This window comes from Talpa occidentalis, unplaced genomic scaffold (assembly GCF_014898055.3).
Source record: "Talpa occidentalis isolate TD23 unplaced genomic scaffold, MPIMG_talOcc4v2.1 talOcc4.7, whole genome shotgun sequence".
In the NCBI taxonomy this organism is placed as follows: Eukaryota; Metazoa; Chordata; class Mammalia; order Eulipotyphla; family Talpidae; genus Talpa; species Talpa occidentalis.
Window position 1 is genome coordinate 119,857,958 of NW_023605083.1, and position 21,746 is coordinate 119,879,703.

The 21,746-nt window shown below is 54.1% G+C and overlaps 2 protein-coding genes across 2 annotated transcripts; both read right to left on the reverse strand.

Moving 5' to 3' along the window:
- Nucleotides 1-7,410: 7,410 nt before the first annotated feature.
- KRT32 (keratin 32) lies at nucleotides 7,411-12,411 on the reverse strand. The gene is made up of 7 exons (XM_037493296.1): nucleotides 11,956-12,411; nucleotides 11,198-11,280; nucleotides 10,882-11,038; nucleotides 9,447-9,608; nucleotides 9,245-9,370; nucleotides 8,475-8,695; nucleotides 7,411-7,522 (listed from the first exon to the last, which is right to left on the reverse strand). The coding sequence occupies exons 1-7, from the start codon at nucleotides 12,409-12,411 to the stop codon at nucleotides 7,411-7,413; spliced, it is 1,317 nt and encodes a 438-aa protein (XP_037349193.1).
- Nucleotides 12,412-15,253: 2,842 nt separating this feature from the next.
- Nucleotides 15,254-18,780, reverse strand: KRT35 (keratin 35). Its single transcript, XM_037492539.1, has 7 exons — nucleotides 18,322-18,780; nucleotides 17,444-17,526; nucleotides 17,088-17,244; nucleotides 16,785-16,946; nucleotides 16,346-16,471; nucleotides 15,671-15,891; nucleotides 15,254-15,380 (listed from the first exon to the last, which is right to left on the reverse strand). Exons 1-7 carry the CDS (start codon nucleotides 18,778-18,780, stop codon nucleotides 15,254-15,256), a joined length of 1,335 nt encoding a protein of 444 aa, XP_037348436.1.
- Between the last annotated feature and the right edge of the window lie 2,966 nt (nucleotides 18,781-21,746).

The following is a 21,746-nucleotide window of genomic DNA, read 5'->3' on the forward strand; positions in this document are numbered from 1 at the left end:
TGTGGCCCAAAACAGTCCGCTGGCTCTCTGGCCCCCAGATCCCCATAAATGCAAGCTCGGGAACAACCACGTGCTTAAACTCTTGAGCACAACCCAAGAATGAATTGTTCTGTAGCTTTTGCAACCCAAGATACACACATGTAAGCAGAGCCAAGGATCACATACAGATACTTCTCTTTATTACGGTTTCCTCTTTCTCTCTCTCTCTGATCAGAACCCACTGAAATGACCCTATAGACCATCAATGAGTCACAGCCTTAGTTTAAAGCCACTGGACTTGTGCCCACTGTAACTCGGTGAAATCACCTGACAACAGTCCACACAGCTCAACATGCACCTTCATTTCATTTCTTAGCCAGCAACCAGAAGCAAGCGATGCAGCTCGCCAAGTGCTCCAGAAGGAAATCTCAGAAACCAAAATGTGTGTCTAATTCTCCTGAGAATCTGCAAAGCTGCAGGGAAGCCCACCTCTGAAGGACACGTATGCCAGGTGGGCTTCTGCCACAGGTAAGTCTCTCCTTCCCCACCTCCCTTTCACCAGCAGTGTCAGAAGAGTCCCAGACCCCCTGCGTGGCCTCTGGTGGGTGCACAGGATGGGCTCCACTGCCTGAGCGCCAGGCGTGGGCTGCAGGACACCCTGGTGTGTGGCCTAAAGGGTGAGAAGCGTGTGCATTGAAGGATCCCCCTGGCACAGGAAGCCCAGCAGCTCAGAGAGCTGGTCCTGTCTCTCCCTCACACTAGCTCTGTGGCTGGGCACAAATTAAGGTCTCAGAATCCCGTAACTTCATCTGATAATAGGGACAGTGATGTTGTCTTCATGGATTGTTCTAAGGCTGAGGGGAAATAACAGACCCGGGGCTGTTAGCCTCTGGGGCCCAGGAGAGCACTCAGCAAACGCCGGCTAGTGCTGGTGGTATTCCTCACCCTGCAGAAATCTCTAGGGCACCTGAAATTGGTCGGGAGAGAGAAAGCGCCCTTCGGAGATTAGCAGACCAAGCAGCAGACATAGGCGATCTCGCTGCACGGGACACTGTGAATAAATTCTGCAACACAAGCGCTTCGATGCCATCATTCTGAGCCTCAGTTGCCTTGGCTATAAAATGGGACACTTGGGGTGCCATTTCCTTGGGGCCATGTCCACTCCTTCAGCTACAGCACAACCCCAGGTGGACTGGGGTCAATGAGGCCATGGGGGAGCCAAGCCAGATTTTTTTTAATTAAAGTAGCATTTTTTTTCACTTAAGGCAGGGCTTCTCACATGTGTGGACTCAGTTAAAGAAAAAGTGCCCAGCTCATTGTTTTTGTGCCAATCACACACTCCTTGCCCTCCCTCCCCACGGTTCAAGGTCACTGCATGGAAAAGAAGTTGCTCAGAGTAAGGATAAGGGCAAGAAGAGCAGGGGCCCCGAGGGAGCAAAGCAGTGGCAGAGAGGAGACACCACTCCCCTGAGCAGGTGATGGGCTCAAGGTGGTCTGACGCCTTCCGCCTGGAGGGACCGCAAACACCAATGCTTGTAAATGAGGACTGTCCTTGGCTTCCCAGTACTTGGAGTCCTCGCTCTCCAGAAGGTTCCAGAATGTGCTGATCTTGCTCTCCAGCCAGGCCTTGACATCCAGCAGCAACTGGTGCTCCTGGTTCTGCCACTCCAGGTCAGCCCAGGCCTGAGCTGCTCCTCCACGGTGCTGATCAGGCTCTGCATCTGGGCCAGCTCCATGCTGAAGCAGTCCTCGGCCTCACACGGCGAGTTCTGCAGTCTTTCTGGAATATCAATGAAAGGGGCAAGGAGGTTGTAGGGTAAATGGATTAATCAGGCTTTTTACTCCACTAGCCTCTGTGGCTATCACCTGGGCCCTTGAGAGCATGGGCGCAGAGTACGTGTGCCTGATTGTGGACACCTGGAGTATGGTGTGGGCATGCGTAGAGCCCAGAGGCCAGGGATATAAGGGCAGCTGCGAGAGAACAATCAGCGTAACTCCAGAGAAGTGAGACCACAAGAGAACACCAGAGAGACTATAAAGGTTGTAGGTGCTGGGCAGCTCAGTTGCCTGCCTGCCTTCCAGCTCCCCGCCGACCTCCAACGGCCTGTGCCTGCCTCTTTGCATGCCAGGCTCCCTGCCTGGTGTGCCTGGTTCCCTGAGAGCACTGTAAAATCCACTGAGAGCTCCAGGACTCTCTTGACCCATCTTCCCGAATCCACAGTGAACCCGTCCTGTGCTTGCTGGTAGTGCAGAGGTTAACGAGCATAAACCCCTATAGGGTAAAGAAAATATCAGGCTTTTCTGCCCTTCCGCCATCAGGATAGATGATGGATCCTTGTCCTGAATGCATGCCTGATGGCGGGCACCTGGAGTAGGGTGTGGGCAGAGGTAGATGGGATTCAGCTGGGCTAAGACTGTGCTTTTTTAAGGGCGGCGTCACGGGGACGCCAGCAGCAGCAGTAGAAGCCAAAGCAGAAGCCGAAAGAGAAGCCGAGAAGCAGCAGAATGAACGCCAGAAAGCCCAGATAGAGCAAAGACTTGCTGGGGGCTGGGAGGCTGGCAGCACCCCTGCCTGTCATATGCCTGGTGAACCCCAAATAAAAAACCTGCAAAACTACTGAGGACTCTGACTCCTCCTTTACCCAGTCTGCATGGGATCGGAAAACCTGCACTGTGTCCTGTTCCGGCCTTTACAACCCCTCAACCTTGTCAGTAAGACCAAGACAACCCAAGACATTACCAGCTCCGGCTAGGGATGCTCAGCTGAAGGAACTAACCAGATGCTGCAGCTCTTCAGTGTGGGCCTGCAGGGCGTGGCCAGCCGCCCCGCGGTTAATGTTTGTTTCCTCTCGGCATCACGTCTGTGAGCAAGGAAAGGAAGTCGAGATCTGCTGGGCTGTGTCAGTGTGGGGACCTCCTGTGGACGCAAAAGGAAGGGACACTGTGTTCACTCTGCGGCTGCTCGCCCACATGGTGAGGACCCGGGAGCTGCAGCCTCGGTGAGCAGTGAGACCCCAGCCGCCTCCTTAGCATCTCTCTCCATGAACTCAGTGGCCTCATCCCCACCCCCATTTTCTAGCTTTTCAGCAAGAGTGACACCCACACAGAGTTGTTCTTAAAATCATCTTAAATTTGTTTTTGAGATGGGGTCACAGAGAAGTGGGTGGGGCAGTCACTACCCTTCTCTGACCATCCTGCTTTCATCTGTAAAATGCCCCCTTTGCATGTCCAAAGGACCCTCCATGTCTACTCTTTCTGGAGGCTTTGAACCCAGCATCTGTAATCATTTCCCACAAACTAAGGCCAGTCTTTAAAAGACTTTCCGCATCGCCTTGTCTACTGCAGACACTCCCTGCCCTTGTTTGAGGTTGACACTGATGCCCTCTGCATCCAGAGAGTGGACCCCCCATTGAGTGGTGACCCCCCCCACCCCATTAAGCAGTGACCTCTGGCTGGCACCGGTCCCCTCCTCTCTCTGAGCCTCCGTTTCCTTAGCCCTAAAATGGGGCCTTTGCAGTACTGCCTTTCCCAGATTCCGGCCCTGCTTCTTTACTTGGGAGTAGGGTAAAGGTCAGCTGAAGAAGGCAAGTGCCCAAGTGCAAATCCCAGCAGGAGGTCTGTGCTTCTTCCTGGCCAGCCTCCTTCAGTCGGCCTCCGCCACTTCTCAGCCGCCTGTACCCACCTGCTCAGGCTTCTTCAAACACAGAAGCTCCTCCCTGGGGGATTTTTGCTGAGCTCTAGGACACCCCAATTGCCATCCAGGAGCTTGTGAGGCTGCTTGTGTCAACCTCCACCACCTGGCGCAGGTCCAGCTCATCTGGCACTGGTCAAAACAGAGGCTGAACGTTGAAGCCAGAGGCCTTCTGTCCAGCTTGCCTCTCCATGAGCTCTTCTAGCATAAGGGCACTTCAATGTCACCTTTGATGGGGGCAGAGGGGGGTGGATCTTTCTATACTACTGTGCTGGGCATCTCCGTAGCATCCAAACTGCTTTCTCTCCCAAGGACTCTAAAGCAGGTAGAATTATCCCCATTTCCAAGGAGAAGGAAGAGACTGGGTGCATTGAGGCTGGGAGTTGGGCCGGGATCAACAGCACATTAGCAGTGGAAGGGGAATATTAGCCCGGTTTCTTGAGACCACAGCCACTGACCACTTCCATTATGGCAAGATGCTTGCTGGCGTGTTTGGTTACTGGTTTACAGGTAAGGAAGAGGACTATTAGGAATAATTCAGTCCCACACCGCCCCGCCTGCCGGTCACGGTGTCTGAGTCCTGGGCCTTTCTCTCTGGGAACCCCAGAACCATGGTCCTCTGGCCATCGGGGCTTCCCTGAAGGTGGTTCTATCCGTGGGCCACACTCCCACCCAGATGGGAATCACACTCTAGGACAGTGAGGCCCAGACAATGTAATGAACTCCGGGAAAGTTGCATCTTTGAAACACAGGAGCTTTCTTTCCCAGCCCATACTCGGGAGGATCCGGCTGCCTATGGGAGTGTTTCCCAAACATCAAATATGTGGAGGTTTTATTGCTGTACCATGGCCCTGCCTCAGTTTTCCTATAAACCAAAGTTCATTAAATCCAAATGCTTTGATATGAGGACACAGTTCCTCTTTGAATTCCCTTATCACAGCCCTGAGTCCAATTTTGAGAAGGTTCTGGTGGGCATAGACGTTTCCCAGAGTCCACACCCTGTGCCTCCTAACACTTCAATAAGCAGATGGGCCAGGCAGGAGGGCCTGGGCGCCCTGACCTGTGTGGAAATACTGTCCAAACACAGGGCGTGGCTGCCACCGGCCCCACAGGGGGCGCTCTCTAGACCCTGAGCCCCTGGACTTGGTATCATATAAAAAGCTTGAACAGGGGTGGCAGACAGGTCTTGGCAAGTCAGAGTGGACACACAGGTATGGAAACGGGGGCCAGGTTAGATCTGGACAATATCTGCCCACAGAAGTCCCAAAAGGGTGTGGGGGCTGACTCCCAGCCAGCAACTCCCATGTGATAGCTCTTGCTGCAGCCCTGGCCACTGCCTGAGGTCTGTGCCCTCTGGAGCCTCAAAGGATGAAGAGTGTGGTGGCTGCTAGTTGCTTTTGAAAGGGGAGCTATATTCCCAGGAGAGAGTTCCAGCATCTCAGAAAAAAACTTTGCTGTTCTTAGGGACATCAAAAGAAGGGAAAGGGAGACTATTTATTAGCTTGAAACAATAATGAACGTCAGGTGCTTAGAGAAGCAAGAAGCGCTCGAAGACCTGCTAGGCCTGGCTTCAGAACACTTGGCTTCTGTTCCCATCTGGTGGTTGTGTGTATGTGGGTACGTCTTTCCAGCCCGCCCAGCCTTAGACTCCCCATCTGTGAAAGGAAGAAGCAGATCCTTGTAAGGCTCCTTGCGATTCTGACAGTTTCAGACAGCACCGTCCAACACGACTGTCTGCAGTGGGAACACCCTCTACCTGTCCTCTGCAGTGTGGTACCGCTAGGTACGTACGTACAGAGCGCTGGGAATATGGCTGGTGCAACGGATGTTTCATTTTATTGAATTAAAAGTTCAATCACCCTCTACAGTTAGTGGTTACCATTTTGGGCAGACAGCCCTAGGATTCTAGAACCGAGAGAGAGGTTCTGTCCACTCTATTGTTTATCAGACTGAGTACATTCTAGACAAGTTTTGCACAAGGATTGAAGTTAAGAATCGCTGGTCGCAGTCAGCAGAACATCCAGTTAGCCCAAAGCCCTCTCCTTGGGTTTTCCAGCTCATTGAAGTTTTACCCCCACCTCCAACTGGCAACCTCGGCTGGCCCAGCAGGGTACTTGGGCCCTGTCTGCCAGGCGTGCATGCAGGATCATGTCCAAGAGCCCTGGGCAGCTGCAGGGTCCAATCTGCTTCTCATCATTTCTTGGCAAGTCCAGAGGGCAGATCCTTATTAGAAGCATCACCTCAGCTCATTAAGGAAGAACTATGTGCTTGGAAGGGGGGTTCGGGATTGCTGTTCCTGGCTCTCTTCTCTCTCTGCCATTGACCAATCCTGTGCCAGGTCAGCCCTTCACTGAGTCTCCCAACCAGATCCCTTATATTTCTGTCCCCACCCACTGCCTTGGTTGAGACCCTGTCAGCTTCTTCTACCCTCTGTTAGTTGGTTTCCTCCCTGCCTCTCAGCCAACCTGTCTACTCTTCTAAAATACCACTCCAGTCATGTCATCCTCAGGCTCAGATCCCGCAGCCACCCTCCCACTGCCATCCAGACTCTTTGGGGAGTACAAAGGCCCCCCAAGATCTGATACCTCCTGGCCATCTGGGCTTTCTTCCCAGAAGTATTTACAGGCACCTGCTCCCCAGTAGGGCCACTTGCGGCCTCCTAGGAGGACTTTCCTGCAGACCCCACACGCCATGGCTCTGTTGCTCTACAGACATCCTACTCATCCCTCAAGGCTATCTCGATCCCCCCAGCTACGTGGAGGCTTTTCTTCTCTCCCCCAAACTAGTACTTTCTCGCAATCTCTGTTGCGTGAGCTCTTGCTAGGCAGGCATTCGGGAGTGTAGCAGAGTGGTTAGGATAAAGCTGCTGGCAGTGGCCAGACTTGAGTTCCAATCTTTATAACCTCAGGCCACTGACTAAACCTCTTCCACAGTTCCGTCCACCACCTTTGAGAGGGAAATGACACTGCCTTACAGGTGGCCATGAAGACTGAGTTTATGTAAGAGCCTGGTGTAGTGCCAGGGGCATCACAAGTGCTCTGGAAGTGGTAGAAATGGCTGCATCATCCTCATCTGGCCCTCGTTTAGGAAGGAGTGGGGCTTCGCACACACTGGGATTAGGTCTGTTTCGAATGAGTGATCCCATTGTAGTGGCTGTAATGAGGCTTGGGGTGGGGTTATTGCAGTATTAATCCCAGTTACAGTAGTTTGGCCTCCGTTTCTGGCATGATTATCTCCTTCCTCTCTTTATTCTTTCATCACTTGGATCTGGATCAATTGCCTGTTTTTAACTGGTTTGTGACTAGCAAGTCTTTCAGTGAACAACTCTCAAGCCTTTAAGGAAGCAGAAGGGGCATAAAAATATAAAGTTTAGCCACATTACTCTTGAACCCAACCAAGTAGAATTGGGCTCATACAATTCTATGATACATTTAGGCTGATACAGCAGCCTAAATGACAAATAGAGAAAGGTGCCTCTGCAGGGCCACTGAATGAGGCCTTATTTGCCATTAACACAGAATACAGGCTCTTCAAAGCAGCAGAGACAACCAGAAACATCAGCAAAGAGAATAATTTGCCCATGAAATGAGAGGCAGCACCTAAGAGATGGGGGCTACAGTGCCCCCTGTGGCACCAGGGTATGTTGCAGGTGGCCCAACTCCTGGCACTGCTTGGTCCTCCTCCTGGCGGGGCTGTGTCAGCCTGCTGCCCCCGTCCAGGATCCACTGCCCTGAGAGTCCTCAGTAGCGGCCCTGGGGGCAGGGCACACATGGCACAAGGACAGTGCGGGGCAGGCAAGGGGACGGCGCACACGGCGGGCAGGAGGGAGTGGAGCACGGGTTACAGGGCAACCTGCAAAAGAATGGCAGCGTCAGAGAAACCCAACCCAGCAGCAAGTCTGGATGCAGGAGGCTCCAGGCCCAGCCGCTATCATCTTCACCCATGTGGCCTCCTACCTTATCTCCCAACTCCACTCTTGCCTCAACTGACCATCGTCAACTTAGTGACCAAGTGATCTACAAACACAAATCCAATCATTGCCCTCTCCTAACTGAAACCTGCAGTGGCTCCCATTTGTACAGAGGATGAAGAGCAGCTCCCTCCTTGAAGCCTCCCCTGATCTCTCCCTTCCAATCCCCCTCTGGTAGCCTGTATCTCATCCATATTGGCCTCATCCAAGGCCTAGTGGGTTTGTCTGGCCACTAGGCATTCAGGTCAGGTGCCATGCATGGACGCAGACTAGCACGGAGAAGGTCTTAAGGCTGTGCTGGATAAGATGAATTCATAAGCAGAACTGCAAGGCCAAAGGGAAAGGGCAAGCTCAGAGGCGGACAGAAACAACACACTGGACATTGGATGGAGACCGTGATGCCCTGCCCTGAGACTGGGCAGGCTTCAGGGGCCGCATCAAGCCTGGAATGTGTTTTGATTTGGTTAATACTGTCTTTTCATTAATTTGTTTAAAATATTCAAAAATCAGGAGAAGTTAACACTTAAAAGAAATTCAGATTCCTGGATCATCAGGAGACCCAACAACACTTGGATCATCTATCTCAGTATCTCTCAAGGCCTTTGGCACATGGTAGGCACTTGAAAGGGGCTTGTCTACTTGGAAGGGAGTCTCCAAGGGGCCAGGTTTGGGGTGGTAGCACGAATACCTGCCTGGCTGCCTCCAGATCATACCAGCTTCCTAACCATGCCATGGTCATGACAAGGTCTAGCTCATGGGAGACCAGAACCTTCCTAGAAACTTCCGCGGCCCTCGCACACGTGTCTCTGTGCAGCCCCAGCGGGGCCCACATACTTGCAGTCCTCACTCTCCAGCAGGCCCCGATACGTGTTGATCTCGCACTCCAGCCGGGCCTTGACATCCAGCAGCACCTTGTACTCCAGGTTCTGCCGCTCCAGGTCAGCCCGGATGTCAGCCAGTGAGGACTCCACGTTGGTGATCATGCACTGCATCTGGGCCAGCTGGGAACTGTAGCGGGCCTCGGTCTCGGTCAGGGTGTTCTCTAAGGAGTCCCTCTAATGCAAAAGGATAGCAAAATGGCTATAAGAGGTAGAACTGCTTTCCACGCCCTGGTTCAGAAAGGATCCAGAGCCAAGTCACTCGTTGGGGCTGGGAATGACTCCTCCCTACCTAAGCCACTGTGAAAACTCAAGCCCAGAGAGATTAAGGAATGTATCATGATTTAGCCACTGGTAAATGACCAGACTAGGGTTTGAAGGTCCAGGTAATCCGAAATTCTTTTGGATCTGAGGTCCTCCAGGCTCCTCCAGCAGAACACCATTAGAGCAGTGGCCTTCAAGGCTGCCTACACCTTAGAGTCCTATGGGAGCCTTTGAAAAATGCCCAGGCCAGTCCCACCTCCAGAGACTCCAGCTGAACTTATCCAGGGAGGAGCCTGGGCATGGAGAACTGCAGGTACGCCCAAGGAGCACGGGTTTGGAAGGGCAGGCCAAGCTGAGAACAAGCCTCCTTGGGGACTGGATCTGGGCCTCCTCCCCCTCTTTCCTCCTGCCTGCACCCAGACTGGGAGGCAGAGCCAGAGAGCACCCCCTGCCAAGACTCACCAGACTGTGCTGGGCCTGCAGCTCGATCTCCAGTGTGTTGACCGTGCGTCTCAGGTCGATGATGTCTGACTGATAGCTCTGGAGCTGCTCGGAGCTCGTGGCCACCTGCTGGTTCAGCTCCTCCATCTGCAAGGGGGAGAGAAGGAGAAGCTGGGTGCCCCCTCGGGGACACTGGGCGGCCACCCCCATGTGAGAGGCCCACCTGCATGTTGAACCACTCCTCCACGTCCCTGTGGTTGGTCTCCACCATGGTCTCGTACTGACACCGCATCTCCTCCAGCATCCTGTTCAGGTCCACGGGGGGCGCGGCATCCACCTCGATGTTGAGGCGGTCCCCAAGCTGGCAGCGGAGAGCACTGACTTCCTGAAAAGGCACAGGAGTCCCGAGCAAGTGGGAAGTCACAGGATTCTAGCTTTCTGCCCCACGAAGACATAAGTGCTTGGTTCCAAAGATGCTCAATGTCGCTGTGCTAGAGGGACCCCAAAGACCTGCGTCCTCTCCCCACTAGCTCAGGGCCTCCCTGCTCCAGCTGGACACCCCTGATGGGAGCTGCGTCCCAGCACAGTCCTCTGGTCACTTAGGCAGAAGCCAAGAACAGCAGCAGGAGTTGTTTGGTCCATTTGAGCTAAAATGGGGAACCTGGGCCCCTGTTTTTCCAGCCTCCCCCCACCCAGTGTGTGTTCATCTGGGAAGGAGGGCAGCAGGAACCCAGTTTCCCTTAGTGCCAGGCCCAAGTTAAAGCAGGCATCTCGCCAGGCTTCGCTGCCAGAGAGAGAAAGTTGTCGCTGAGGCTGCGGAGCGTGCAGTAAGCCTCATTAGTGGCTTTTTGGTGCAGTTCCCAGTTCTCTGATTCAAATGGGATGACTCAGGCGCCTTAGGGTGCGCAGGGAGTGGGTGGTGACTGATAGTTGCGCTACACTTAAGCCAAAGGAACTCAGCCAGGACTCAGAGCACCTACTCCTGCAGATCTCAAGTCAGGAGGTTAAGAGTCAACCCAGAGCAGAAGGAAAAACTCCAAAGCTCAGGTGGGCGCTGCACACACAGATGCCAGGGGAGGGCCTTCCCTCCAGGGACCTGCAGGAGTCCAGGGAAAATCAGAAAGTAAAGGGTTGACCTGGGGCTTTTGGACAATGTATATCATAAGCAAGCAGAAGAGAAGAGGTAAAACAAGGACGGGGATAGGAAAAATAAAAAAATACTGCAGTTCAGCTCTTCTTAGAAAAGACAGATGGGGCCCCCCAGCAGGAGGGACAGGCCATGGCATGGGGCATTCAAGAACACAAGTCTGCTCTGGCCCCAAGACCACCTACCCCTGTGTGCAGCTCTTGTGAGCAAAGCAAATACAATGGCCACAGCCTTTGGCATCACCCAGAGCTAGGAAATGCAGAGAGGAGGTTGCCGGTATTTCTGAGCACTGACCAGGTGATTGGGGCTTTGTGCCCATAACCGACGTTACTCCTTGCAGCAACTGTGTGTGATAGGCTTATCCCTGCTTTACAAAAGAGGAGGCTCACAAAGGTCAAGTAAATGGGCAGAGTCACAGAAGCAGTATGTGGCAGGCCTGGGAATGGCCCCAAACCACACACACTTCCCACTCGGCCTTAAAGGGCCACCTCAGCTCGACTTGGGGACTCACCTCCTCATGGTTCTTCTTGAGACACAGCAGCTCCTCCTTCAGGGACTCCACCTGGGCCTCCAGGTCAGCCTTGCACAGGGTCAGCTCGTCCAGGATCCTGCGCAGGCCGTTGGTGTCAGCCTCCACCAGCTGCCGCAGGGCCAGCTCCGTCTCGTACCTGTGAGGAGACAGGGTCAGCCGCTGAGGGCTGGAACTGAGCGCAGACCCAGGGAAGACCTTGAACTGCTAGTGCTCTGCCCACTCCCTGTGAAGCCAATGCAAAGCTGCCCCCCAGCATGTGCAGGGAGAGGGTTGCCCTGCCCCTGGCCAAACTCACTTGGTCCTGAAGTCATCGGCAGCCAGCTTGGCATTATCAATGTGCACGACCATCCTGGCGTTCTCGGCCTTGGTGCACAGAACCTGGGGGCCAACACACAGGGTTAGTCCGGGCGGAGAAGAAAGAAAAAGAAGCTGAATGAGAATATGATAGCCTGGGGCGGGGGGGCTCAGCAGCCTGGCACCCATCCCTGCAGAAGCCCTTTCCCTGGAACTTGGGGGCTGTTTAGTGAACTGCCAGCCTTGGAGAACTTGCGATTTATTTTCTGAGCACCTGGGTCTTCTGATTCCGAAATGCAGTGAGCCATGTGGAGGGAAAGAATCTCATTCAGTCTGAAGTCATTCACGTGACAGAACTAGTCCAGAACTGGCGCTAGTCCTGAATACTAACACTTCCTGGAAAGGCACCTGTGCCGGGGCCCTGCCGAGCACTTACCTGCAGCAACCCATGGGTACACTGAACAGCCCTATCAGACAAGGACCACTATTATCCCCATTTTCCAGAAGAGGAAACTGAGGCTTCAAGAAGAGAAGGGACCCCCCCAAAGCCATACTCTCAAAACCACTAATAGAACTGAAAGGAGACCCCAGCCTCCTTCTGCAGGCAGGGCTGTGCCTGAGTGCTAGATCATGAGAGGCTCCTCTGCCCTGGGGACTCTCTTTTCCATGAACACAGCTTAGTCATTCACGAGATTCAGATCTGGAATGGCAGCCACTCCGGTCGCCTCCCCAGAGAGTCTGCTCACTGCGGGCCCTCACCTTCTGCTGCAGCTCCTCGATGGTCCTGAAATAGGACTGGTAGTCAGGACACATGGTGGGCACCTGGGACTGACAGGCCTCCTGGATCTTGCTCTCCAGGCTGGCGTTCTCCTGCTCCAGCTGGCGCACCTTCTCCAGGTAGTTGGCCAGGCGGTCGTTCAGGACCTGCATGGTCTCCTTCTCATTGCCATTGAAGGTCCCTTCACAGAACCAACTGCAGGTCCCCATGGAGCTGGTGGGCCGGCAGCTGCTGGGCCGGCAGGAGCTGGAGAGGTAGGTCTTGGGGAAGCAACTGGCTGGCCGGTAGCTGGTGGGCATGCAGACAGAAGGCACACAGGTCATGGGCTGGCAGACGTAGCCCAGGCACAGCTCGGGTCGGCAGCTCATGTTGCTGGAGCAGACAGAGGAGGGCCGGGGGCAGCTCTTGACGGAGGCTGGTGAGCAGCTGGATGTCATGTTGGATAGATCTTGTCTGCAGCTCCCGGGATCACCAGCGTCTGTAGACTCCATCCGCTCAGGCCTTTTTATACCCTTGGAGTGAGGGGGCTCACGCTAGAAAGTCATCATGGGGGGTGTTACTGTTGATCCTGAGCCCCACAGGAAGCTGCTAATTAATTTATAATTGAGTTTCCAACGAGGAGTTCTTTTCCTCATAAAAGGGACCAAGCATGTCATTTGGCTCACGCAGGACTCTGGGCTCCTGTCATTGACCACCAGGGCAGAGCTTCAGGACACATCTTCAAAGGACCAGCTCTGTGTCTGGGCTTTCATTATCAGGGCGGGGCTCCAGGAGACCATGGTGGCCTGGCCACCTGCACCCCCGCCCACTCCCACCCTGAGAAAGTCCACAATCCCATGGGCCAACAGCTGCTCCAATTAATGAGAGCATTCCCTGTGGGAAGAGGCCTGGCCCCCTAACAAGGAAATGTGTGGGTGACAGAAGCTGCATCGATACCAGCAGTGGTATAAATCCAGGGAAAGATCTGCTGAAGCTTCTTAACCTGCATCATCGTCATACCGAGCAGGAGAAATAATATCAGGGAAGAAAGAGTGAACTGGAGGCACAGGGAGAAAGCCCATGAATCAGGGATACTTTATTAGCTGGACATTATTGAGAAAGAGGAAGGACCCTACTCGGGGGAAAGAATTCAATATCATGAACATCTCTGCAAGGAAGATGCTCCATCTCCTGGTCCTCTCCCTTGTTGGTCACCTACACGTATGGAGCTGTTGAGAGGTTGATTATTGGTTGGACAGGCAGAGGTTGGACAGGCAGAGGTTGGACAGGCTGAGGTTGGACAGGCTAAGGTTGGACAGGCAGAGGTTGGACAGGCAGAGGTTGGACAGGCTGAGGTTGGATAGGCTAAGGTTGGACTGGCTAAGGTTGGACTGGCTGAGGTTGACAGGCTAGATCAGACCCTGCTGTCACTTTCTGCAATGGACAGGGAGGACTCACTTGGGTCCTTGCTGTGTATCAGCTCCTGCCACCCCCGAGATTAGCTAAGCCAGGAGACAAGGAGCAGGTGTCTCCAGGCACAGAAGCCCTGGGCATTCCTTGGGAAAGTACCATGCAGCACCTCTGATTTTCAGTCCTGCTCAATGCTGTGGGCTCTCACACTCCAGGTTTAATGTACGCACATTAATATTGATTTAATATTGGGATGTAAGTTCTTGTCTTAATTTTCATATGTTCCTCGAAGTGTTAGTGAGGGCGGGGGAAGGCCATCAAGTCCTATCAACTCAAGGTAGAGAAGCTATGGGGCGATTTTCAGATACATCATTTTAAAGTTCAATAACTAGAATGCTTCCTCATAATCAAAGCTGTGTGAACATGACCAGACACAGAGTGCATAATTTCCCCTTCTTTGCTACCTATTATGATTTGTTTGGAATTGATTTCCTCATAACCAAATACACTAGGACAAGCTAGCTAATCAATAATTCAAATGATTTTAGATGATCTTCCTCACCTCTCTCAGCCTTCGTAGAATTGAAGAAATTTAGGGTCTTGCTTTGGCTTAAGGAAATGTTGTGGCAGATTTGATCTTCTATCTAGACTGCTTAAATTTTCTCCCTATCAGCAATCAGGCTGTACCATTTTCTTATTATTCACGTGTTCACTGGAGTAGCACTTTTAACTCCCTTCGAGAACTTTCCTTGGCTTTCACATGGTGCAGTTCCAAGCCTCTAGCTGCCTTGGCTGTCGATGTGCCTTTGTCACTAAGCTAAATCATATCTAGTTTTCAATTTATAAGGAGGGTCATGTGACTCTTCATTTGAACACTTCAAGGCCATTGTAGAGTTATTAATTGAGCTAGCTTTAGTACTGTGTCTCAGGGAGGAGATGCCCAAGGAGAGGAGAGGCAGGGGATGGCCAATGGAGCTGTCAACACAGACAACACAGCATCCATTAAGTCCCCTCTTGTGTGGGAGCCACAGACACCCCAGGTCACTGCCACATCATAACATCACCGATCACGGCCACAGGACACCAAGGCACATAGAGCAGCAAGGAAAGGGCTGTTAAGAGGGCTGCTGAAGGGGAAGGATTACATGAATGGAGCACAGTGGACGAAGGGGGTGGGTGTGAACATGCTCCCAAAGGCCCCTGGGCGTGGGGCTCCACAACTGCCCTTATAACAACCAAGGGTGCGGGGGGATCAAGTCTGAGATGCTTCACCCTGGTTGAGAGGCTCTCAGCTTTGTCTTCCTCCTCTGGGATCTAGATGACCAGGTACACTAAGGCTATTGTGGGAGAGGTTTGATAATGCCTGTCATCATCCTGGAGTCTTAGAGAAAGTTCTTCAACAGAAAACTGAGCAACAATCTCCATGGTGGGCCCCTCTCCACTACTCTGAACAGGGGTTTAGAGGCCCTGCCATTCCCAGGGTCATAGATCAAACAGCCCCCACTCATCTGCCAAAGGGCCACTCCTTCCCCTTGCAGAGACACAAAGCAACAAGAGCAGAGTGATGAGAGCAAGCATGCTTTATTGTTGTGCTCATGGACATCATCCATCGCATTTCAAACCCACTGAAACAGCACCCACAGGGAAGCCCGACCAGGAGGCAGTCTGAGACCCTGGGCCTGTTGAAATGATGAGGAGTTGAAGCCTTAGGGCTGGAGCCTGAGTGACAGACTTGAGGAACTTTGAGATGTATATTTGCAATAAGTCTTTCCAAGGCCAGGCCCAGGGCCCGGGCTCTGCCCAGAGAAGGGGGGTTAGGTTTTGAGGGTTAGGGTTGAATAGAGGCCAAGGCCTGGAGACCATAGCCTTGGCTTTCTGGCTCAGTTGCTCTCAGTACCGGCCCCCAGGGCAGGGCACACAGATAGGGCGGGGGCTGCAGGTTGTGCGGGCCGCAGGAAGACAGGGCAGGCATGCCTTGGAGGGCGAGTGGTCAGGAGCACACGGGTTACAAGGGAGCCTAGGAGAAAGACAGAAAGGTCAGATTGCAACGATTCTCCAGTTGCTGTTCTCAATCACTCAGAGCACCTTAAAATCACATCTTCTTCCAATGAGGAAACAGTGGTCCAGAGTGAAAGGGGGCTTGCCAGAGTCACTTGGTGAAATTGTAACAAGACCAGAACTAAAACCCAGGGCTCTGAACTAAAACCCAGGGCTCTGACTCTGGATGCTGGGCTCTTCCCAGGCTCCATGCTGCCTCCCCAGAACCGCATGCATTGCTTTTAGAAGGCAGTGGGCAGCAATACTCACTTGCAGTCCTCGCTCTCCAGCAGGCCCCGGTATGTATTGATCTCGCTCTCCAGCCGGGCCCGCACGTCCAGCAGCACCTGGTACTCCTGGTTCTGCCGCTCCAGGTCAGCCCGGATCTCAGCGAGCTGGGACTCCACATTGGTGATCATGCACTGCATCTGGGACAGCTGGGAGCTGTAGCGAGCCTCTGTCTCTGCCAGGGTGGACTCCAAGGCATCTCTCTGTGAGGCAAGGTATGTGTCAGAAAGGAATTTAGGGGTCAGAGAAGGAGCAAATAAAATGCACCAAATCCATCTGGATCTCAAAGGACCTCAAATACAAGAATGAAAATTTAGACATCAGGATGAACCACAGAACCGAGTAGCCCCTGAATCCTCCCTGATCTAGAGTATCTCCCCCACTAATGATAACCCCCAGGAGCCATAGTTACTCAGACTGTTTCTGCACACACAAATACAGGAGCTGCAGCAGGATGTGTCAGTTGCTACAAGCCTCCTATCTTTGTCCGTTGGGACATTTGTGAGTGGGGGCTGGGCCTTCACTCTTCTCTGCACAGAAAATCCATGATGCTCAAGAACTGCACCTCTGCGGCTGGCTAAGTGGTCAGAGCGAGGAGAACAGGTCCAGTGTGCCCTGACTTTGACCTGGGCAGCCCACTCCAGCCTTGGGCCTCACCATGCTCTGCTGGGCCTGAAGCTCAATCTCCAGGGCGTTGACCGTGCGTCTCAGCTCGATGATCTCTGCCTGGCACGTCTGCAGCTGCTCGGAGCTCGACACCACCTGCTGGTTCAGCTCCTCGGTCTGCAACATTCACACAGCGAAACTGTGAGGAACCTGGGGGCCCCTGGGGACCTGGGACTCAGGAACCCTGGTACTGGGCATTAGAGCTCTCCAGAGGCTGTGTGGCATCATGAGCCAAGAAAGACCTTCCAGATCGCCCCGACCAACCCATTCATTCATGCCTGAGGACACTAACTGAGAGGACAGCGACCTGCCCGAGGTGCACAGTGAGGTCAAAACAGCTGGAACTCAGGCCCAGGTTTCTGGCTTCAGAGCCCCAAAGTCATTTCCACGGGACCCAGCCCATGTCTCCCACACCATTTCCAGTGCCCACCTGGGTGGTGAACCAGTCTTCGGCGTCCCGGCGGTTGTTCTCCACCAGGGTCTCATACTGGCTCCTCATCTCATCCAGAACACGGTTCAGGTCAACAGGCGGAGCAGCATCCACCTCGACGTTGAGCCGGTCACCGAGCTGGCAGCGCAGGGAGTTCACTTCCTGTGGCACAGACCAGGATCAGCGCTGTCACCCACCTGCTCCCACATGTGCCTACCTGCTCTTGTGCTCACCTCCTCCCCATGCTCACTTCCTCCCCATGCTCACCTCCTCCCCATGCTCACTTTCCCCCCACACACTCACCTCCTCATGGTTCTTCTTGAGACACAGCAGCTCCTCCTTCAGGGACTCCACCTGGGCCTCCAGGTCAGCCTTGCACAGGGTCAGATCATCCAGGATCCTGCGCAGGCCATTCATGTCCGACTCCACCAGCTGCCGCATGGACAGCTCCATCTCGTACCTAGCAGATACCCCACGAGACGAGACCCCTGAAGCCTCATTTCCATTTTATATCGAAGTCGTCTCCCACCCCAGGCTGCCTGGTGCTGTGTGTACTGCCTTAGTGCCTCAGAAAGTCTGTGCAGCCAAAACCCCAAGTCCAGGCTTCTCTCCCATGCAGCTCTACCAGCCCCAAGCAAAGGATGAGCAGGACAACTCACTTGGTCCTGAAGTCGTCCGCGGCCAGCTTGGCATTGTCGATCTGCACCACCAGCCTGGCGTTCTCCGCCTTGGTGCACAGGGTCTGGGGGATGAAGAAGTGCCTTGAGTGAAAGGAAGGACTTTCTGCTCTTTAGAGGTCCCCAAAGCAGGCCTGGGATGCCCTTGGAGGGATGGGGTCACCCAACCTGGGCTCTTGGCAAATGAGGCTCCAGGAGGCTGAAGCCGTGATGGGAAACACCCACGGTCCCCACAGTGCTTTGGTCTGGCCCCTGTAACCTGGGTCTGAGAGAGGGAGGCCTGGAAATGCTGCAGGGAAGGGCTGGCATGGAGTTCTCCTATCTAACTCCCAGTCTGCAGGGGGCTCAGGGCAAGCCAGCACCAACAGCACCCTCTGATGCCCCGGCATAAATGGTCCCTCTCAGGAGCCCCAGGACGCTCGTGGATGTGGGCTGGACAAGTGGGAAACTTCTGAGAAGCTTTTCCTTGCCTGAGCTAGTTATTAGAAGGCTGATCTTCACCAAACACACAAACTCAACCCCTGACCTTAAAAAAGAAAAGTGAAGAAATTAACAGAGAGGTAGGTTGTGGTACGAAAGGTTACATGACCGGTTAGTCCATAGAATCTGCGCTTAAGTTCTGGGTCCACTCATGCCAACTAGGTGCCCCTGAATAAGTGACTTAGCCAGCCTGGGCTTCAGTGTTCACATCTGCAGAGGGGGCTGGTCATATGCCCTTCCCTGGTTTACCAGGAGGAAGAAAGGACCCACAGGTGTGAGCGTGAGACCTCTGACGTGCTCGGGGGGAAGGTGGCCGCCACCACCACAGACGTTCTGGCTTCCAGTCAGTGCTGGAGACCCCGAAGTCACCACACCCTCACCTTCTTTTGTAGCTCCTCGATGGTGCGGAAGTAGGACTGGTAGTCAGGGCACAAGTAGGGCACCTGCTGCTCACACCACTCCCGGATGCGGCTCTCCAGGCTGGCGTTCTCCTGCTCCAGCTGGCGCACCTTCTCCAGGTAGCTGGCCAGGCGGTCGTTCAGGGACTGCATGGTCTCCTTCTCACTGCCCGTGAGGATGCCCTCCCCAAACCAGCCCCCTCCCAGGCTGTAGCTGGTGGCAAAGCCTCCGGAGGGGAGGCAGAGAGCAGGGAGGCAGCTGGCGGCCCTGCAACTACTCCTGCCCACCCCAGCCGAGCACGCAGAGAAGTTCCGGGTCCCGCGGGCGAGACTCGGGAGCTTGCAAGAGCTGCTGGAGTACATGGTGGACATGCGAGTGCCCCCGCCTGGGCCCTTGAGAGACCCCGAGGAGAAGCTGGCCTTGAGGCACTTGGAAGCCATATCTCAGCAGCCCCGACACGATGACAGCTCTGAGTCGACACCCCCAATGGGAGCGCAGGTCCTCGCGCCCAGTTTATATCTCTGCCCCAGTGGGCGTTGGCCTTTACAAAGTGTTTTCCCCTCATTAAAGTTAATACCACTTTCTATCAGAACCCCTCATTAACCTGTTCTTTAGCTTTCTGTGAACATTTCCCGGCCTCGTAAAAAAGGAGCCCCGTTGGGCTAGTGGCTGAGTCGAGACTCATCTCCACCACCCCATGTCGCCGGGAAGACCAAGTCTCTGTCAGTTCTTCAAAGGGCACTGTCATCAGGCCAGACCTCAGCCTCCTCATTAAAGGGTGTGGGAGCGCAGCCCCATCCTGACTTTCTCCCGCATTGTCTCCTTTTATGGGCCCCCAGGGAGTAAAGGAGGCTGCGGACTGACTCCTGGGCCCTAGAAAAGCAAGTCTGTGGGTGCAGGAAGGCAAGGGCCTCACACCCAAGCAGACACAGAAGGTTCTAGAATGGCCAGAAAATATGGTGATGGTAACCAGCCATCCCAGCTTCCCCAGGTGATAGTGGTAAAAGCCCTTCAGTCCTGGGAAAATTGGGAGAGCTGGTCACCCCGGACACAGCAGAGCCCCACCAGACTCACCCTCTCTCCCCTTCTTACAGGAAATCTGTTCTGATCATGCAGCTTCAGATTTATGTGGCGACACCTCCCTCGTGCAGGAAGGTATGTCTTCTCCAGCCCTGGTTGGAAAATGGAAACACCTTTTCTTCTGGTTTTGTGGGAACAGGGGGAGTAACCTTGACTCCCAGGCTTCCTTGGAAGGCTCAGAGAGACTGATCTTCAGTTTTATTTCCGCTACAGTTCTCTGGTCTGACACCCAGAAAGGTTGACTTGGGGTGGGGGAGGCTATTTTTACTGCAAATCTAATCTGCCAAGCAAATAAAACCTGAAAGAGGAGCTGGTGGCTGAGCAGAGGGCAAGGTGGACGCAGATAGGCCTCATCAGGTGAAGTCCGAGAACCCGCCTCCTGATGTCCTCCGGGCTGGGGGCCATGCTTGCTTGTTTAGGCGTGTGCCATCGGGAAACCACCGGAAGCCCGCCACAGTGATACTCAGGCAAGACCTCAGCACTTTCCCAACCTTCATCTGGCTTCATCCCCTGCCTGTGCACCCCAGCTTCTCACCCCACAGCTTCTCACCCCATCTTCTCACCCCATCCTCCCAGCCTGGGGCCAATGAGAGCTCGCTGAAGTGCCACCAGCTGAGACGCCCACGCCTGACCTCACCCTCTTGACCCACCTCCACCTCTGTCCAGAATAACACCCCTGGCCAGACAACGTGGGCTCTGTGAGAGAGGGGAGGGCAGAACTGGGGATGGCAACAGCCCCTGTGTCCCTGGAGAAGCAGCCCAGCTTCGTGGCTATATGAGTACTCCGTGGGCTCAAATCCCACCTGCTGGGGATTTCAGTTCCCTCCGCGTACCAGCCGTGTGGCGTGACTTCTTTCAGTCTCTCTGCGTTCTCCTCTGGAAATGGAAAATGGATGTGAATCCCTTCCTCCTCCAGCTGTGGTGGGGACGACCTGAGCGTGAGGCGTTTAGAACAGCACCCGCTCCCAAGAACTGCTCCGGGGCAGGACAGCCGCTGCCATCACTGCAGGGCCCAAGCCAGCGGCATCTTGTGCCCTGACCGGCGAGGCCGAGCACTGTTGCCTGGCAGTGTGGACAGTTCTGAGCCCACAGGACATCATGCCACAGGCCAGGTGCCTGTGTCCAGGCCCCAGATAGAGAGTCCTCGTGAGTCACCATGCCGTTCCCACACCCCAGGGCCTGGCGTGCTGCACCTGCCCAACCCTGGGCCCAAGGCTCCCTCCCTGAAAATCCATGCCCTGATGCAAAGGACACGCTGAGCTGGGAGGCCAGCTGTGCTGCCTGGGTGTTTACAGGGCTCCACCCAAGACTTACTCAGTCACAGTGTCCCGGGCGTGTACTCTGGGCTCAATAAGGGCCACCCTGGGGACACAGAGAAGCTGCAGCAGCCAGGGCCTGGTCTACCAGGCAACCTCACCTAAGCTGCCCAGGAGGGGGTTTCCTCCCCTGGACCCCCTGCTGAGCTCTCCCCATACATTCTCTCAATCACTCCTCACAACTTCATGAGAGCAGCATCACCAATACCCCCATTTAACAGATGAGTAAACTGAGACTTGGAAAGTTTCAGGAGGCTGCCCAAGGCCACACAGCTTGTGCACAGCAGAGCCGACAGACCTAGCATTTGCCCAACCGTTTGAGGTGCACCCTCTCCTCATAGCTCCTACACACCCTGCAGCACAGCCGTGGCCAGTAGGATGCTGACTTCCAGGGTGCTGAATGTCACCCAGTGTCCACTCAGCCTTCCCTGGGAGACAGACCCCCAGACTGTCCGGCTCAAGACCTGAGCCCCACACTACTGAAGCTGGGTTCTAGTCCCAGCCTGGCCTTCTCCCTGAAGACTGCTCCCTCCTCCTGCCCTCCTAGGCCCTCCCAACTCCCACTGCCCATGGCAGTGACTGGTGGTTGATCCGCTGGTCTTCCATTTACCGATGTCCTTGGATTGTCTTATGTTTCAACCTTATCTTGCCAGGGAAACTAAGCTCTGGGATGGGGAGGGGGGCAAAATTGCCTTGAATTACTTTTGAAACCTGTATAGTGTTAAGCACAGTGCTGGGATTCTAGATGTCTCATAATGGGTGGGTGGGTGAGTGGATGGGTGGATGGATGATCAGGTGAGTGGATGGGTGGGTGGGTGGATAAATGCTTTTCCATTGGCAAATTGAAGGGAGCAAAGAAAGGTTTTTGAGAGGAAGGAAATACAAGCAGAGAAAGAAAGAAAAATACAAAGTGGATAAGGAAAGAAACTTCCAAAGTCAGTCTGGCTCTTACAGTGAGCAAACCAAGGCTCAGAAATGGCAAGAGAATAGGCATTTCTGAGCAGGTGGGC

Excerpts from the sequence above, each read along its gene's own strand:
- KRT32 (XM_037493296.1), bottom strand. The coding sequence starts at position 12,411 with ATGACATCCAGCTGCTCACCAGCCTCCGTCAAGAGCTGCCCCCGGCCC. Across the intron at positions 11,039-11,197 it reads GCCGATGACTTCAGGACCAA|GTACGAGACGGAGCTGGCCC; the intron begins GTGAGTTTGGCC and ends GTCTCCTCACAG. Across the intron at positions 9,609-10,881 it reads TCAAGAAGAACCATGAGGAG|GAAGTCAGTGCTCTCCGCTG; the intron begins GTGAGTCCCCAA and ends GTGCCTTTTCAG.
- KRT35 (XM_037492539.1), bottom strand. The coding sequence starts at position 18,780 with ATGGCTTCCAAGTGCCTCAAGGCCAGCTTCTCCTCGGGGTCTCTCAAG. Across the intron at positions 17,527-18,321 it reads TCGAGGAGCTACAAAAGAAG|ACCCTGTGCACCAAGGCGGA; the intron begins GTGAGGGTGTGG and ends TTCATCCCCCAG. Across the intron at positions 15,892-16,345 it reads TTCAGGCCCAGCAGAGCATG|AGAGATGCCTTGGAGTCCAC; the intron begins GTGAGGCCCAAG and ends CTTGCCTCACAG.